The 18887-nt window shown below is 47.3% G+C and overlaps 1 protein-coding gene across 1 annotated transcript; it reads right to left on the bottom strand.

Annotated features, from left to right (window-relative positions):
• Positions 1–15974: 15974 nt before the first annotated feature.
• On the bottom strand, positions 15975–17903 carry LOC147729821 (uncharacterized). The gene is made up of 2 exons (XM_086954034.1): positions 17373–17903; positions 15975–16744 (listed from the first exon to the last, which is right to left on the bottom strand). Exons 1-2 carry the CDS (start codon positions 17611–17613, stop codon positions 15975–15977), a joined length of 1011 nt encoding a protein of 336 aa, XP_086810160.1. The 5' UTR covers positions 17614–17903.
• Positions 17904–18887: the final 984 nt, after the last annotated feature.

Raw genomic sequence — 18887 nt, 5'->3', positions numbered from 1 at the left:
TTTAGGACCTACCACAGGGGTGACTTATCTGTATTAAAAAGGAAGGTTAGACCTGGGAATAGGTTTATATTGCCAGGTTGGAATGGCAGGCATGCCCGAGACATGTTTTAAAGGGCTACTTAAATGATTGGCACAATAAGTGCTGCAGGTCCACTATTAGCATTTAATTGACCAGCCCTGGGCATATGGTATACCACTTTACTAAGATCTTACCAGTGAATTACATATGCCAATTGGCTGTAAGCTCATTTCCCCATGTTTACAGAAGTGAGCACATGCACTGGCTATTAGAAGTAAAGTGTGCAGAAACCTAAAGCCAAACAAACCTGGGTCGGAAAACAGGAGGGGAGAAGGCTAAAGGTTTGGGGTTGCCCCTATAGAGAGGGCACGGCAACAACGTTCTACTGTAAGTGTGTGCAATACCCCTTGTGAATTAAAAAACCTGGTCAAGACACCTACTATTCTGTACAAGATTTACATGCTAATAATCTTGTTGTGATACCCTCAGGGGCGGCCTTAGGCATGTACAAGCTGTGCACCTGCACAGGGCCACCAAACCCCAGGGGCCACCACGCCACTATATATCCTAATATAATAATCCTCTGAGGATGGACTGGCCTCCGTGCTACGCCCCGCCGGACCCCCTCTCCTCAGGCCCCCTACCTAGCTCCCTGCCCAGGGCCGCCATGAGCCTAGAGCCGCCCCTGATACCCTGCTTCTCAGTTGTGCCCAACCCAGCTACCAACTTGACATTTATACAGGAGACTGCCACATGGTTTACTTTTGTCAATTTGTGCTCTGCTTTCTTCACCAACATCAGATAACTATTCACGTTCTCATGTGGTCCTATCTCCCTTCTGTTTGGCCCAATACTAGTTTGATTCCCTGTATCTGCTCCATGAATTTGCTAAACAGGGACACAAAGCATCTAATGATAAGTTATGATTTTGCTTACAGTGTTTGATATTTATCTCATGACATCTCAAGGGGTGAGCAACACCTGTCGGTGGACTGCTTTGAATCCATTCCTATGGTACCCAGATCCATAACCGTCTTACATGTATGTACTTTTTTTTAGCATGGCGGGATATTGTTGCAAATGGATTTCAAGATGTGGCAATATAGTGAAGCCTCTACAAGATATTGTATAGGCAGTCAGTTATCATTTCCTTAGTCCAAAGAGGCAGAGGAAGCCTTTGTAACTTTGAAACATGTAGTGTCCTCATACCCACTTTGGTATTACTGGATTATATTAAGCCTTTCATCTTGATCTGAGGTAGAGCTTTGCTTTGGGGTGTTGGCACAGGATCACAGGGACAAAAAGAAGCCATTTGCATGCTATTTATCTGCCCGTGCTGCTGCTAAAGCAGGGTTGTCATGGTGTCCACAGCTGCCCACCTCATTGAAGGGTCTGAAAGCATTGTGTTAAGGTCAGCGCATAATGTCGCAATACCACATGCTGCAGCCTAATTATTATTGATCACCAAAAATCAGTATCCTTCTATGTGTAGGCTGTCATGTTACAAAATATTGTTACTATCTGCTTTTCACATCGCTGTGCTATAATTTCCTGTGTTGATTCGTGTTTACCTATTTCCAGCAAGGATAACCCCCAGGACTGTTTTGCTGTCACTGCCCACCTAATTAAACTCTGTATTGACCTCACTGATGCACATGAACCAAACTGTAATATTGTATATTATAGTGATGGGTCATGTTTGAGAAACAATCAGGGACCACTGGTTGCAAGACACACTGTTTGCACTCAATATGATGTTGTTGAAAGTCCATACTTACCGAATGTGCATTCTGCTGAAGTAGCTGAACTGATTGCTCTTACACATGGTTGCATTGTAGCTGGTAAGAAGACTTTAACCATATTCATTGATTCAGAATATGGCTTTGTGGTGCGCACAACTTTTGCCTTCTCTGGTTGCAGCATGGGTACCTTCACCTTTGCCGGAATCCCTTTATAAATGGATCATAGGGGGCGCGGCCAAGATGGAGGAGTGAGCAGATGGTCTCATCGTTCTCTCTGTTCTGGACGCGGACCAACGCCTGAATATCGCTGTGCCCCACGGTTATGTAGGGATAATATTTGCTTGGGGGGCCTGAGATACGGGGCCCTACCAGAGACGCCTGCCAGCGATGCCTGTGACCTGTCCTGGAGGGTGATCCCAAGGCCTCATGGCGGCAAGCAGACCTCCGAACAGCTGAGGCCTAACCACCATGGCTGAGAGCGGCGAGCAGACTGACGCCTGTGCTGCAGGGGCGGCCTGCTGGGATACTCGTGGCCCCACACTCGTAGCCCGCCTGCGAAGCACTGCAACTGCTGCAGGGACTGTGGACACCGGTGCCTCCATCCGGGTGCTTTGATCCCTGGCCGCGGCCTTGCCAACACGGAGAGACTGAGCCCGGGCCAGGAACACCACGAGGCCGGCCCATGAATGCAAGAGGCCTGAAAGTCTCTGCGGACTCACCACGTGCAGCCTGGGCCTGGCAAGCCTCCAAAGTAGTCGGGTTGACCTAAAGTGCATCTTCAGCGACTGCCCTCGGCCCTCGAGCGGTGTGAGTCTGGCCTCTGGAGCCCAGGAGGAGCACCTGAGAGGGGGGCCCGAGAGGTGACAAAGCTCTGGGAAGACAGAGTCTGGGGAGGAGAGTCCCTAAGACTCAAGTAGCACGACGTCCCTCTGCCCCCGAGGAGATAGGAGTGTCCATTTCACCCCGATTGCTAGCCTGTAGGATGACGGGGTGTGGCGGGCCAGGCCTGACAGACAGGGGTGCCCCAGAAGCTCCACTGGCATATGCTCGGGCCCTTGAACGGGGCTCAGACCTAGGTGGCAGGGCCTGATTGCAGGGCGGGCACCACTAGGGGAGGAGGCACTGATCAGAGAAGAGGAGCAGGCCCCACTTCAAAGCATAAACGGCCTAGGGAACGAGGTCCCTGATAGAGAGGAAGAGTATCGGCGAGAGACCCGGAGAGCTGCTTGACCCAGCTCCCTCGCAATATACCTCGATTAAACACCAAGGAGTGAGACAGCAAACCACTATATCCTGGTAGCCCCCTTGGGAAACACACTACCAGGGCCTCCCCATCACATAGCTACAGTACATGGAGTCCCGCCCGAATCGCCCACGGAAGGGAGCAGATTTCCATACTTGGGTTCCCTTGCATCGGGCTAGGACTTCATACAGGACTAGACTGGGTGCGAAGAGTGCCAGTGCTCCGGCACCCCCACGTCGCACTTTTGACCCGACCAGCTGGGCTGTGCCGAACCAAAAGGGGTGGCAGGTTCCCCCCGCTCTTACTACTTCGCTCCTGTAGATGAAGATAGCTCACCTCCCTTCATAAGCGAACCCCGGGTCCCCATCCCACGGAAGAGGATGGCGACAGTCAAAAAAGACAGCATGTTAAAAGACATTCTAGTCAAAGCTCCGGATCAGGACCGCCCGGACCCCTGACAGCTTCTTCATCCGCAGAGGGTGCGGACGATGGAGAGGCTCCCATCACTCGCTCCTACCGCTAGTCCCTATTCATGTCGCTTAAAGAAGATCTGCAATCGATTAAAGGAGACTTGGCTCTGGACTTTCAAGGAGTTAGGAAGGAGATCTCAGATATAGGTGAAAGAGTGGACACACTGGAATTGAATTAGACCTCCAGAGAAGAGGTACTGGAGTAACTTCGACAAGAAATAATTCGCCTCTCTGACAGACAGATTGATCTTCAGGCCTACGCCGAGGACCTTGAGAATAGGTCACGGCGAAACAACATCAGGATCCAGAACGCTCCCACCTCCACTGAAGCAGTGAATGTGGAGGAATACGTGAAGGCCCTTTTTGCCCAGATCCTAGGCGACACACCTGGGTCGGACATTCGCTTGGACAGGGTCCATCGGGTAGGCTCCCAGAGCTCCGAACATACCAGCCCGGCATATCCTATCCGGTGTGCACAGTTTCCCCTTCAAAGAATGATTTCTACGGGCAGAGTCAGAGGCCCCGATCCAACGCATTTTCGGGGACATCTGCTTCAATTGTACCAGGATCTGTCAGCGATCACGCTCCAGAAGAGAAGAAAATTCCGCCCAGTGACCTCCTTTCTCAGAGACTATAACATCTAGTACACCTGGGGTCACTCCTTCTGCCTGATCTTCATCTGGGAGGGGAAAGCCCACCAGATGGGCTCCTTCAGTGCGACTTGTGTCCTCCTTCAGATTCAGCAGCTGGAGGCATCAGCAGGGGCGGCCGGAACAGAGACCAGGACTGGCCACTGGGAGTGACAAAGACAGAGGCCAAGGGGCAGGGGGGCCCTAAAACCTGATCCCGAGGCAATGGTGCAGGAGAGAAGAGCGGTCCTGGAGAGACTGGTGGGTGATCGAGTGCCCCGGGGAGCAGACTGATACTGCACAGCTCGTCCTGCCTACCGCTGGGGCACACATTGGATGAATTCTGGAGTTATGAGGGGGTGATCCCCATGAAGATTTGGGTCACCAAGAACCCTATCCTGTGGTTTTCTCTCTGGAGGGCGGAGACCGCTTTATTGGTCTTCTTCCTTCCAGAGACGTGATCTAGTATCCTGGGGCGTTCTATTGTCCTATTCTTTGTTTATTAATGTTTTTTTGAAATGTACCACTGTGCTGCACTACTGAGGGGTACTGTTGTATTTCTGCTAACATTTAGGGTTCCCACATTACGCTATACAACACTGATGGGGGGACGACGGGACAGGCCAGTTCCTCATAGCAGGACCACACTCACTCGCAACTGTCAAAGGGCTAAAAAAAACAGTGAAATGCAAGGCTGTCCTCTCTGATCTAGAGCACATTGGGGCAGATATCTGCCTCCTGCAGGATAACCATCTTCTGGTGTGTGACTTTCAGCAGCTTAAATCTAGATCCTTCCCGCAGCAGCTATTCTCCTCATCAGGGCTCAAGATGGCTGGGGTGGCTATCTTATTTTCACACACATTTCGAGGCTCAATTGTCCCCAAACTGATGGAACTTAAAGGCCGCCTCCTGGTTTACCAAATACAGCTGGGTTCACAGACGCTAACACTAGGCACCCTTTATGCACCTAATGAAGGGCAGGAGCGCTTAATACTGGAAGCACTATCAGGGACCTTAACATCGCAGGACAGACTGGTCATGATAGGGGGCGGCCTCAATATAGTCTTTGATAAGAATATGCACTGCTCCATACATAGGGAGGAACCGGGTTACTGTCAATGGATGGCCTCGCCTGATTAAAGGAGGCTGGGCTAATAGATCTGTGGAGAGCATCCCACCCCAGCACCCAGGACTTAACATTTTACTCACATACTCATAAATGTTATGCCTGTTTAGATTACTTTCTGGGTACCCAAGACTTACACCAACTCCTCCGCACGGTCCAGATCCAGCCAAGAGCCCTCTACGACCACTCAGCGCTGATACTCGAGATACACAATCCCCAACAGAAGTATGTGCGACAACACTGGTGACTCAGGGAGTTGCTGCTGAAACCAGGGGTGTTAGCGCAGCTTAAGACGGCTATTAGTGACTACTTTGAAGCTAATGACAATCTGGAGGTGCTGCTCCCGGCCATTTAGGACGCACTAAAGGCAGTGTTAGAGGGGGTTGATATCCTTTCAGTCGCCGAGAACAGACAGAGGAAGCTTAAGCTGGATGAGCTGCAGGAAAAGTTTAAGGAGCTTGAGTTTATCCACAACCGGTGCACCAAGGGACTGGCGCCAGCTGGAGGCCACACAGAAACAACTAGCTGTCTTGGACCTCGACGGAACAGAATTCGCCCTGTTGCGCATCAAACATTCATTTTACCTGAATGGGAACAAGAGCGGTAGACTCTTGGCCACCAAGCTCAGAGCCCAATGACAAGGTAATACAGTCCAATCCCTCCTGACAGAGACGGGAGGGGAATTGGTGAGCACTGCTTCTATAGAAGCCCGGTTTAGGGACTCTACTCGGATAAACCCGTCCCTCCAGAGGTTATAGCACGCTATCTCCACGGTTCTCCCGTGACCAAACTGACTGACTCCCAAGCGTCCTCCCTTGATGAGTCAATACTAGTGGAGGAAGTCATCTCCACCATATTGTGGCAGAAGCCGTTTAAGTCCCCGGGCCTAGATGGCTTTTCCTCAGAGTTCTACAAAGCCTTCTGCTCAGAGCTTGCCCCAGTCATCACCAGGCTCTTTAATGCTATTGCAGACTCGAGCTCTCTCCCCGCTTTTATGCTTGAGGCGACCATTGTTGTCATCCCCAAGCCTGGAAATCACAAGTAGTCCTGTGCTAACTACTGCCCCCTATCACTCTTAAATGCAGCCTTAGAGCTTTTCACAGGCATCCTCGCAGCTAGCCTCAACCCCTTGATGCAGGATCTTATTTATCCCGATCAAGCAGGATTTGTTCCACAGAGGCAATGCGCGGACAACACCAACAGATCCTGTATATTATAGACAAGGTGCAATGCAGGCAGGGCTCCAACATGTTACTCTCAGTGGACTCCGAGAAAGCCTTTGGTCGGGTCCACTGGCCCTTCCTTCAGGCGACACTGGCGCTTTTTGGATTTGAGGAGAAATTTAGATCTTGGGTTGTCAGTGGCAACGGCGCCCCGTCGACCTCGTGAGAGTCAACAGGTTGGGCTCAGAGAGCTTTCCAAAGCACAAAGGCACAAGGCAGGGATACCCGCCTCTCTTATTCGCTCTATACATGGAGCCCTTTGTACGGCGGGTACGAGACCATCCCCTAATTAGTGGGGTTCCCTTGGTAGGGGAAAAACACTGCATCAGCCTGTACGCAGACGATGTTATGGTTATGCTAGATAACCCAGTTAGGAGCCTGCCCCCCTTTCTAACCGAAATATCAGAGTTCGAACAGGTGTCCGGAGTCCGCATGAATCTCCACAAGACTCAGGATTCACAATCCCCCCTCTTGAGTTGGAGACACTAATGCGAGCACACAAGATCTGCTGGGCACCCTACTCTGTCCCCTACTTAGGAGTCCAGCTATGCAGGACACTAGAGAAGACAAACATCCTAAATTACGGAGCATTCACGAGTCAAATTCATACAGAGCTGGACCAATGGCGACACTACCTGCTTTCCCTTTTGGGCTGTCTTGTGGCTATAAAAATGACTAGTTTGCCCCGGATCGTCTTTTTATTTCAGGACCTACCACTAGCCCCTCCAGCAGGTATGATTACAATCCTCCACACAGCACTGAGTCACTTCATATGGGCTGGTAAACGGCTCAGAATGAGCAAGGAGCGGAGCTGGCTCCCCCCCGGCGGAGGAGGGCCTAGGGTTATCTTGCCTTCTTAGGTATTACCAGGCTGCCCAGCTTCGCTATTTAGTGGAATGGTCCAGGGCCAAGTCAGAGAAGAACTGGCTGTTTATGGAAAGGGCCTTGGCCTGTTCTTCCCTGGTGTACGTCCTGTTTCTGCCAAGAGCTCTCAGGCTATACATCTCTCCGATAACGCATTCTCTACTACTAGTATGGGACGGATGCGTACGCAGAGGGAGACTGACCTACCTGCCGTCCCCCTTGACTCCAATTACCGACACCCCTGACTTTACACCTGGACTGGGAGCATCATTCCAGGTATGGTGGGAGGCGCACTGCAGGGCGATAGGACATTTTTGGGATCAGGAAGTGCTGGTTCCATTTGACACCCTAAAAACTGATTATGCTATCCCCGAATCTGAATTCTTCTACTTCATTAGACACTGGGTAGCACACCCATCGATCCGTCCGGTAGCAGGGAGGTTGCTGACACCTTAAGAGAAATGGCAACTGGGCAAACAGACAAACAAACGCCTCATCTCCGAGTTATACGTTTTGCTCCAGCCCAATCTGACCGGAGAACGATCACCCTTCCAGAAGTGCTGGGAATCTAAAATAGGCGCCCCCTCTCCCCTAAGGAATGGTGCGACATATACCACTGAGCCAGACACCCCACCTACAATATAGCGAGCACAGAAACGGCCGTTAAATTTACCTCCTATTGGTACTTAACTCCGGTGCGACTTCATAGGGGGAATCCGGCCCACAGTGACGCATGCTGGCATCAATGCGGAGCAAAAGGCATGCTCTCTCATTTACTCAGGGATTGTCCCGGGGTCACAGCGTTCTGGGCTTCAGTATTGGATAACATTGACACTCACTTTGTGTTGTGCTTACATTTACAGCAGCTCAGCCAGTTTGCATGTGTGTATGTATGGAACCTTAAAATGCCTGATGACAGTGTGGAATGTTGGTGTGCCTGGTGGACTGGAAGAGTGACTGTCGGTGTGAGTGGGCTGAGCTGTGAAGATGCAGTTCCTGGTGGGGCCTTGAACCAGCTTGAATTCATCTTGAACCAACCATCATTCTACTTGTAACCAACAACAATGATCCTGTAACTGATAAGTAAATCTCTACTTGGATTTACCTCGTGACTACCATTATACTTTATTACACTTTGCTACTCAGCTTCCCAGATTTCCATCATACACACTACTAGGCCTTGCTAACCCTCTCACTTACCCTCTCTCATCCCTTACAGGGCAGCAGAATAGCATAGCCCTAGGGGCCGCCCATTAGATTATACTAGCCCTTTGGGACACACCCACTGCTCCGACCCATGTGGGTTGGCTCAGACTCTTATGGGATATATTGGGGATGGAAAAACTCACCCTTACAGTGACATCACAGGGCGAGTCATTTAGAACTCTTTGGCGCCCATTCCTTGCTTTATTAACTAAGGAATTTAGAGAACTGACCTGCCCCAGTTCTTTGCGGCTGCTGCGTCTGGCTGACTTAGAAGCCACCTCGATCACGGAGAACACACATGAGAATCTTACAACTACCCTGATATCATAGCTTACACAGCTGTAGGAGGTACACGGTGGGCTGGGCTGGTGTAGTTTCAATATTTCTTTCTTTCTCTCCTTTCTTGCTCACTCGACGGCACATCACATCACTTGGTCGAGTGAGCAAGCGGCTGTGTGCTTCGAAACGCGTCTTGGCATAAGATAAGACAAGATATCGACAAAAGACACACAAGGAAACCAAAAAGTGGGAGAATTGAACCCATCGCAATGGACAAAGAAAACTAAGGGTGATGTCCTACAGTTCAAGTACACAGCCCTGATGAAGACCGCACACCAAAAGTTTACCTTGTCCTAATCTAAAGACGGTCGAAACGCGTTGGCAACGAATAGTGGATTGGAGACACTTATGCTCTCTGACTACATATATATACATATATATGAGGAACATCGAACAATAGACACTTTGAGTAGAGCATAATTGTATATAGGAACCCCCTCCTACACTATCTAGGACCAGAGATACAGTTTAAAACTGAGGGACAAAAAATCTAATTACCCCAGTTAGTGAACTCGTGAATGTACATAGTAGGACGTATTGGATGATATCAATGCTTCTTTGAACGATCTGATTTAATTGATCAAATGAAAATGTACATAATGATTTAATCAGCTGCATGTACAGTGTATATATGTTTTGTGTAAAGTCGAATGTATTGTGTTAAGTCGAATGTATTGTGATGTAAATATATTTTGTTTTTTGACAATAATATATGATTTGTACAAAGGAGAGCCTTTGAAATGAATGTAGATACCAATATACAATAAGAAATACAAAGAAAAAGTTAAATGTGAAACAGCGCAGAGTCAATAAAAGGAACTACTGTGTGAAAAGTAACTGTTGTTATTTATGGTATCAGAGGTATTTTTGTTTTGAAATAGAGTTACAGATTCCAGCCTCTGAGGTCCTTAACTGAATCAATCCCCCCAATATATATCAAAAAAGGTTCTTATTTCCCAGCGGGGGATGGGAAACGTAGGAAATTGAATACATAGACAGTCTGAATATGAGCATCATTTACTTAAAACAATGAGAGGGTGACAACACTGATTGATGATGCTATAATTTCCTCTGAAAAATTTGACATGGTAAAAGACTTCATAATAGGTGATTTAGTAGGTAGCGATCATAAACCGCTCTTCCTGTCTCTGCAAAGTGGTGTATATTTACAGGAGCAGCAGCTCATGCTGTGAAGGGGTAGGTCAGGGAAGGAAGAAACACAAAAATAGACAATCACAAAATAAAATAAATAAAATTGCACTTACCAGCTCTGACGGCCGCCTACCTCCCTGGTGCACACTGAGCAGGCTCCCAGCTCAAAATCCCAGAGCTGCTCACATGCTGGGAATGCTTTACCCGGATTGGTGTGCCTCGTTTCAGGGCACAGACATAGACTGGGAGCCTAAGGTGGTTTCTCCACCCAACTGTACAACGCAGCTAGGTGGAGAAAGACGAAGTGTGCATGACGGTTTGGTCAGGCCTCTGGGGCCGACCAAACCATCATGAGCATTTAACTGTACCCACCAATCCCCCTTCCTCCTTGGTACTGCAGTGTCACTGTGCCTGTCTCCACCCCTCCCTCGGCTCGGCTGACAGGCCTGCAGGACACAAAATAAAATGTAATAAAATGATAATAAAACCAGGGGCGGCTTCTCCGCTCTGGCAGAGGAGCATCGCCCCACTGCTTTTAAGCAGTGCACTGCAAAGTAAAGGAAGCATAAAATGATAATAACTTTGAGGTATTATCCTTTTATGTGTCCTGCTGCTTTGCTGGCGGGAGGGCGAGAGGGCTGCTCTGCTCTCGGAGCAGGGCAGGGGGGTGTGGTTTGCCCACTCCGAAGTGCGCAATGACGGTTTGGTCGGCCCTCTCAGGCCATCTAAACCGGTCATGCGTACTCCCGTTCTCCATGCAGGCTGCATTACAGCCTGCATGGAGAACAAGCCCAGGCCCCCAATGCCTGGTTGAGCATTGCACGAGGAAGCTCAAAACCTATCACAATGGTGCATTGCAGCATTGTGATTGGTCAGGGGAGCCTGGGTCCTTACCAATCACAACGGTGCATTGCAGCGCTGTGATTGGTCGGGGAAGCCTTTTCTGTGCTTCCTGTGCCTTAGTCTAATAAGGAGAGCAGGAGCAGAGACACAGGACTGGCACGGCAAGGTAAGTGTTTCTTTTATTATTGTTTGATTTTACAGTTCCCCCGATGCACCCCCCGCCATGCCGGCCGCCACTTCTAAAAATGTTGTATTATCATTTTATTTATGTCCTTGCCTCTGCTGGTTTTCAGCGGGGGTGGGGGGGCGACGCTCCTCCTTCATAATGGGGGAGCTGCTACTACGTATTTAAGAGACCACTGGCAGAATAATCTACCAATTTATTGCAGGAATGAGCATAGGCTAGTTTGATGAACTAATTTAAAATATCAAACCCTACATATTATTAAGAAGCTCTTGAAATCTCAAGCAAATTGTATGTCCCACTCTATCTTGAATAACTATGATAGTGTGATTGTCTCTATCCAGGACGCGGCTATGGTGGACTTCAACTGTGGCAGGGCAAGGAAGGGCACACATGGTTCACCTAAAGCAAGAGTAAAGTCTGCAATAAATACGAACATAAGGTATGCCTATAAAGTAGCTGGAGCTCATAGGGAGTGTCTAGTTAAATGTCATAAGATGAACTATAGAAAAGAAATAAATCAAAGTATTTGAAAGGAGAAAGAGAGTGCCTGGATGAAGGCTGCTGTTTTTCTGGGAACAGGAGGATTATAGGGTTTTTGGAATACAGGTAGTAAAATACTTGGGCTGTTCAATTAAATGGAAGCAGGGTCGGTGTCCGGAGAAGTGTGGGTCAGGTATATATCTGAGTTATACACATTAAAAGTAGAAAACAGAGGACTTACTAGGATTTTGCAATATGATTCCCCTGAGAAGGGGTCAGAGGATACCACTCTGCTCCCTACTCTAAATGGGATAGAGGTCTTGATAAAAAGTATTAGAAGCTCAAAGGCCCAAGGTCTTGATGGCCTAACTTTGGACATAATAAAATCTAACCCTAGATTGTGGGCCCAAGTTCTGACCCCAGTGTTTGGAGCTATAATAGGTAGGCCAGAAACTTGGAACAGAAGTGTTAGGGTCACTTTGTATGAAAAAGGGGGATGTGATTTACCATCAATCTATCGTATGATCACGCTGCTGGACATTCCTAATAATATCTGTGCAAATTATCTGCTAAGTGTACTTGTGTGATTATGACAAGTGTTCACCCAAAGTCCAAATGTTTTTTTTGTTAATGGCATCCAACAATCAATGTTTTTTTAGTTCTTAATCTCTTGGCCGAAGAACATCCCTTCAAAAGGACACTGCCCCTTTATGTTTTGTATGCAGATGTGTCAACGGATTTTGACATGATAAATCGAGCACTACTCTGGAAAGAAATGTGTAGTTAGAATATCCCACCTGGCATATTAAAGCTGATAAATCAACTGAGGGCTCATGGGCGAGGGTAGAATTTAGGGGTAAAGGAGCTCTGTCTAGAATAATAGTTACTCCTAATGGTCTCAGACAGGGCTGCATACTGTCTCTGCTCCTGTTTTCAAATTATATTGCCGATGCACGATAGTACTAAATCAGGTTTGCTCATTTTCACCTAAATTCGGAACAGAAGCGATTGCATCACTGTATTATGCCAATGGTACATTTCTATTAGACCCTACACCAGTTGGCCTTCAGAGGCAACTGGATGCTCTTTCAGAATATTGTCCCATGACTTGCGTATAATTGAGTCTAAAATTAAAATTAAAATTCTAAAAGAATAGTGCAGAATATCATGCATATGTTGTGGCTAAGTGGCGTTCAAGCAGGGGTGGTAAAAGAATATACATATTTAGGCCTTCTCTTCAGTTACAACTTGAACTGCAAAGCTCATACAGATCTCCAGGAAGCTCAATCCAAGTCCATTACAGGTGTATTACAAAAGTTGGATGTCACTTTGGGGCATACGTCTGTCGACGTATTATGAGTGACCTACCCTGAAAAATAATAAATGTATTGCTGTACGGTTGTGAGGTCTTGACAGTGAAGAACATAGCCTGGCTGCAGAGTGAAGAAATGTATATTTGTAAAAAATGGCCTGGTTTGTCTAGAGGCTCAGTGAATAGTGCTTTGAGGTTAAATCTAGGCCTCACTAATATAAAATTCAAGTACAAGCAGAATGTACTTAATTATTGGGCCTGTCTTTTGAAGGCGGCCGTTGGCTCTCTGAAGCAATACATTAAATCGTATTTGCAGCTGAAGGACACAGGCCGATGGGCTGCCACGCTACTAACTATCATAGAGTCACTGGATATTCCTCTAGGGACAGATCTGCAAAGTATCTCTGTATTTTGATAAAAGAAAGTTCCAGGATGTGTGATTTGGAAGATGTGAGAAAAAGAAACAACCTGCTTTGCCTAATGAATTCAGGCTATGGTGGATATATGCGGTCATACTTGCGTGATCTAAAAAGTGCGACCATTAGGAAGTGGTCATCGTAGGTTCAGCTGGGGCAGGTCCCAGTCTTTATAAAGTAAAAGTTGGTCAATCAGGTTTGGGCGGATAGTTGTATTTGCCCTTTCTGTAAATATGCCCTGTTGTTTCTACATCAAATAATTGTGTTTTGTACATGTTTTGATATAGTAAGAAGATGTTTATTACTGCCTGTTTTTAGAACTCTCCAGGCCCACAGTATTAATGACATAATAGTGTGATGCGTTAGGACCACGGGGGCATCAATGCCCCTGCCGTCCCTGCTGGCTCCCTGCCTCCAGTACTTCTCTGGACCAATATCTACCTTTCTGCCAAATTTGTGGTGATTCCGCTCAGTGGTTTGGGCTGTAGCTGTGTCTAAAGTTCCTACGGGAATTAACAAAGGGGAGGATGCATTTTTGGAACAGTCTTTTTCGTGGCCCCTACTTTACGGATCACCCTGAAATTTTCAAGACAACAGCTTAAGTGTACGTCACACAAGTTTTGAGAATTTTGTGAGGATTCGTCAAACGGCATAAAAGTTATAGGCAAAACAAAAAAACCTCTTTCTATGGAAACGAGGTGCTAACTATAACTACCTACTGGCGAATATACATGTTCCAGAGATCTCATCCACAATCACAGAGGAGCACAGTTTATTCAAATGCAGAACAATCACGCGTTTTGATAGTCACAGGTACCTTGTTAAAAAAAACGCTCTTCCTATAGACACTAGGTCCTAACTATAACTACCTACTGGTGACCTGCAGTTTTTCCAGTCAGTTCAACCAAACAGGGTCGGTGCTGAGCAGCGGGCGTAGGACACGCTATTAAACCAACAAACACTGTGTCGTGCCTCAGCAACACAGAATATTCGCTTTCTGGGATTTGTATTTTTAAAGAAGATTTAATAAGCTACTGTAGTAATAAAACACTACTCAACGTGGGTTCCAAGATAAGTTTATTGGTGTAAGATAATACAGGTGCTCCCAGCTTGGCGGCAGTCTCTCACATCAACATTCTATCCTGCGCTCCCAAAGGCAGAGCGGACCGTACCAAGAAGGGAGAGGGGAGAGGGGTGTGGGACAGAGGAGTAATGGCTAGTAAGGTTACAACACACCTTCCCCCCTAAAGGGAACAACGGAAAAGAGAGACAGAGCTCACCAGAGGAAGGCAGGGGAGAGCAGAGAAAGAGAGAATGGGGAGGAAGAGAGAGAGAGAGGTTACAGACTAAACAGCGGAAGCAGAGAAACGTGAGAGAGGAGGGTAATAGGAAAGAGGGGAAGAAAACACAGCATGGGAAGGGGAAGGATGGAAAAAGCGAGCCCCCAGTAAGTGGCTGCAAAGGAACAACAGTAGAAAAGGGTAAGGGTCGAACAGTGCCCCAGGCAACTATGAGAGATGGACCAAACTTTAAGATGAACCCTGGTGAGGGACAGGACAAACGAACTCTGGAACAATGGGATGCTGAGTTCCACTATGTCCCACCCTGGGTCATGACTATAGGGGGAAGCCCCCAGAGGGTGACAAATAACAAGCAACTATGGATGAGGAGGTGAACCTCCCACCCCAGGCCCAAGAAGGAAATCCCCAAGGGGTGGATCTGAATCGAGGGCAACTGTAAAGGAAAAAAACTGTGACCCACCATTGACCTCAATGAGGAGCTAACAGGGGGGCTAGGACGGAAGTGTTCTGTTCCACAAGGTCCCGCCCCATAAACTGGCTGTAGTCGCAAAAGGGATGTGTAGTTTGGAGTGGCAGGATCTTCCCAATTCAAGGACACCTCCTATGCCACCCCACTTTACTCTACAACAGTCTCAATAACGAACCTTATGGCAACGAGTCCCGCAGTTCTCCTACTAGACTTTCCCTCTTCCTCTAGAGGGATGATACTGGAGGTGAAGTTCAAATTTAGTATTATGAGCAGTACTTGGGCCAGGACCCCGATCGGCCACTCCATCTGGCACACTATGTCCCTCTTACCACGTCATCAATGGTGGCCGGTCTAGGACGTCTTTTGTCCTTCATCCCTTGGCCCTTCCCCGACTCCCAGTCTTTATCAGATTCCTTGTCAAACTGCTCCCGTTGATCCGCATTGGCCTTTTCAGCCCTAAGTCCGTCCCCTTGTTTCTTCACACGTCTACCATAGGGGAACTCAGTAGAGATTTCTGGGACCCGAAACTGGTGCTCACTCCTATAATCATAGAGTGAACCCTTCTGACCTGACTGGACCATATGTGGGAAACCTTTTATTATTTTCTGCACTTCCTTGCTTTCTCTCTCCAACTTCCCACTGTAGGATCTTGGTATGTATTTACCTTTTCTCTCACTTTTTGGTCCAACACAACTTGCGTCCTCTTCTCTTCCTTGTACCCATTTGGCCACGTACTCCTCCCTCATTTTTGTCTTGAATTCAAACGACGTGGTTCTTGGACCCGTCTCTTTGCAATTGGATATGTTACTCTTACATTTTATCCTTTTCCACTCTTTAACTGTGGAACTGATGCCTTCTCCTTTTCTTTCGAATTCTCCTTCTTCACTAACTATACCTTCACCGTTTTTTCTCTTGTGTTTCTTACGTATTTCTCTCTCATCCACCAAACCTTGTTAAGATTCTCGTTTTTCTCTCAGTTTGCACTTGGCTGTATTTTCCACACGTTCTTCAAAACTTGCTGCACCTTCACAACCGTGTTTTTCTCTCAGTTTGCACTTGGCTGTATTTTCCACACGTTCTTCAAAATTTGCTGCACCTTCACAACCGCGTTTTTCTCTCAGTTTGCACTTGGCTGTATTTTCCACACGTTCTTCAAAACTTGCTGCACCTTCACAACCGCCTGCCACCTTTGAGGGCGGCTTGAGGGCCACCAATGCGCAACCCTTGGTTACACTCGTGCTTTGTTTCAGTGCCTTCTCCTTCATTTGTCCTCTTCTTCTTCCATTGAGGGATATTCTCAATTTCTTTTGATCCTTCCACCCTAGCATGGTGGGTCCACTTTCTGTTACATTTATGGTACTTCTAGTATACTTTCCTTTGCACATTAACTCCATGACTAGGTATCCTATTACGTTGATGTCCTCCCCGGTATATGTCTCCAGGGATATGTTAGCCTCTTTCAATTCGTTTCCATATTTCTTAGTTAATTTTTTATTCCAGTCACTCCTGCTTACCCCACTAAGAGGCGATCCTGAATCTAATAACATATCTGTCATCACTCCTCCAATGCAGATAGCACACCCCTGGTTTACTCTGCTTAGCTTTCGCTCCTCGTTGCTACTCATTTCTTCCTTGTAAACTTCTTCCCTTTGTACTTTTTCCAACGAGGCCTGTGCATAATATTCATCCAACACTCTCAAGATGTCCTCATAAATATTACGGACTGTCCCCGGGAGCTTGTTTCCTTCCCAGTGTAAGAATTGGCTTTTGTAGTTTGGTTTGCCCTGTTCCCATCATGCACTGGGACAGGAACAGACTAATTTGCATACAGCCAGGTTCTGAAACTGGGATGGTGCAGTGAGCTAAAAAACGGTGTTGGATCTAGCCCTGATCTCTTGACTGGGTGAGAGCTTTCTGCTTAATTCAGAGACTCTGTCCTTCACACCCCTTGTTGTAAATATTTTTGTCCACCCTAAGCGTGGAAGGGTATTCTCAGATGTGAGACCCTTGCTCATTGCACCATCAGGATTCAAGCAAACCGGGCCGAAGACGGCTGTAATGCCAGAAACCGGTCCCCGGGAGCTTGTTTCCTTCCCAGTGTAAGAATTGGCTTTTGTAGTTTGGTTTGCCCTGTTCCCATCATGCACTGGGACAGGAACAGACTAATTTGCATACAGCCAGGTTCTGAAACTGGGATGGTGCAGTGAGCTAAAAAACGGTGTTGGATCTAGCCCTGATCTCTTGACTGGGTGAGAGCTTTCTGCTTAATTCAGAGACTCTGTCCTTCACACCCCTTGTTGTAAATACATAATATTCATCCAACACTCTCAAGATGTCCTCATAAATATTACGGACTGTCCCTTTCATGAATGTTTTTTCCATTTTGTGGTACATTTTCCGCCCTCCAGTTCCTAAACTGTAAAGCAATACTTCAGCCTTTTCCTTAGGTACAAAGGATACTGCCTCTTCCTCAAGAACTGTAATGTAATTCTCAAAATATTCTTTCCATTCACTCCATTCTGCAACGTTTTCATCATCCTTCTCCATAAACGGCACTGGTGGCAGAAAATTGTACTTCTGGCCCCACTCCATGTTGAATGCGCAACTGTATTTTAGCAAACACGTGAAAATGTTTTATTCTCCTAATCAGAAAGAGGGCGATATGGTGAGCTCAGTGGGACACACTAGCGTCCCCAGGACAGTCACAAAGGATGTGCCAAGGGCCCACTGGGATTCTACTTTAAAAGACACTCTCCAATTTCGCTTACTGTTTCATTGCTTGACTTTCTGTAATCCCTAAATCTGCTTTGCTCACGCCGTAAGTGGGTTTGGGACCCTTGAAAATCTTCATTCACTTTTGCAAGGATATACTAGTTCCTCTCACATCGAGCTGCTTCACAACTGTATTGATTCTGCCACAAGCTTTCCTTGCACTATCAGCCCCTCTTAGGTTTCCTCAAGCTGCCACACTTCACTGCCACTATGAGGTTTTCTACTCGGAACCACGTGGGTTGCCACACACCATCTATTCCTCTGAAATTTCCTCAAGCCGTTTCCATGCACTGTCAAAGTTCTGAAATTTTCCTCACGCTGCTTCAACACGCTGCTGTGGTTAAATTTACTTCCTAGAACCCTGAGGTTTTGTCACACTCCTGAAGTCTCCACACCCCGCTTAGAGATGCTGCCTTGGTTTTAAATTTTCCTTATGCTGCTTCAACACTGCTGCAGTGATTTTACTTCACAGGGCCCTGATGTTTGCATCGTTCCCTCAGATCCTTCAGAATCTCCTCACGCCACTAGCCAACGCTGCCTCATTTCTGAGATATCCTTATGCCGCTTCTACAAGCGGTTTAGAATAAGTTCACCACACGGAACCCTGCAGATTTGCCTCACCCCCTCTGTTCCTTTGAACTCACCTCACTCCAACTTCTACACGCTGCCACCGATCCAATACACAGGTGGCTACAGAGGGGGGGGGGGGGGAAGGGGGGGGGGGAGAAAACTTCCCACTCAGATCATCTTCAGTAGTTTATGCCGCTCACTATGCTGCCACAGCTAATCTTCATTCACAGGAACAGAGGCTCGCTACACACACTGTTTCACTGTTTATTATTATTTTATTTCCAACCTTTTTCTTCACACAGCTGCCATGCACTGCCTCCATACAGTGTCATGAGACTTCGGCACCATAGGTTACGCTCCACACGTCTCTCAGTATTTCAGAGGCTCAACACAATAATGCAGTCCAACCTGGGTCCCCCACGGTTAATCTCCTTTCCCCAAATGAATGTGTGAATCCTAATGGATTCTCCGAGACTTTCCATTACACGCCTCCATTAATTCTGGGAGTCAGGGGAAAGCATCTT

This window comes from Lissotriton vulgaris, chromosome 2_1 (assembly GCF_964263255.1).
Source record: "Lissotriton vulgaris chromosome 2_1, aLisVul1.2, whole genome shotgun sequence".
In the NCBI taxonomy this organism is placed as follows: domain Eukaryota; kingdom Metazoa; phylum Chordata; class Amphibia; order Caudata; family Salamandridae; genus Lissotriton; species Lissotriton vulgaris.
Note: the sequence above shows the minus strand (reverse complement) of the source record. Positions and strands in the feature narration are given on the sequence as shown.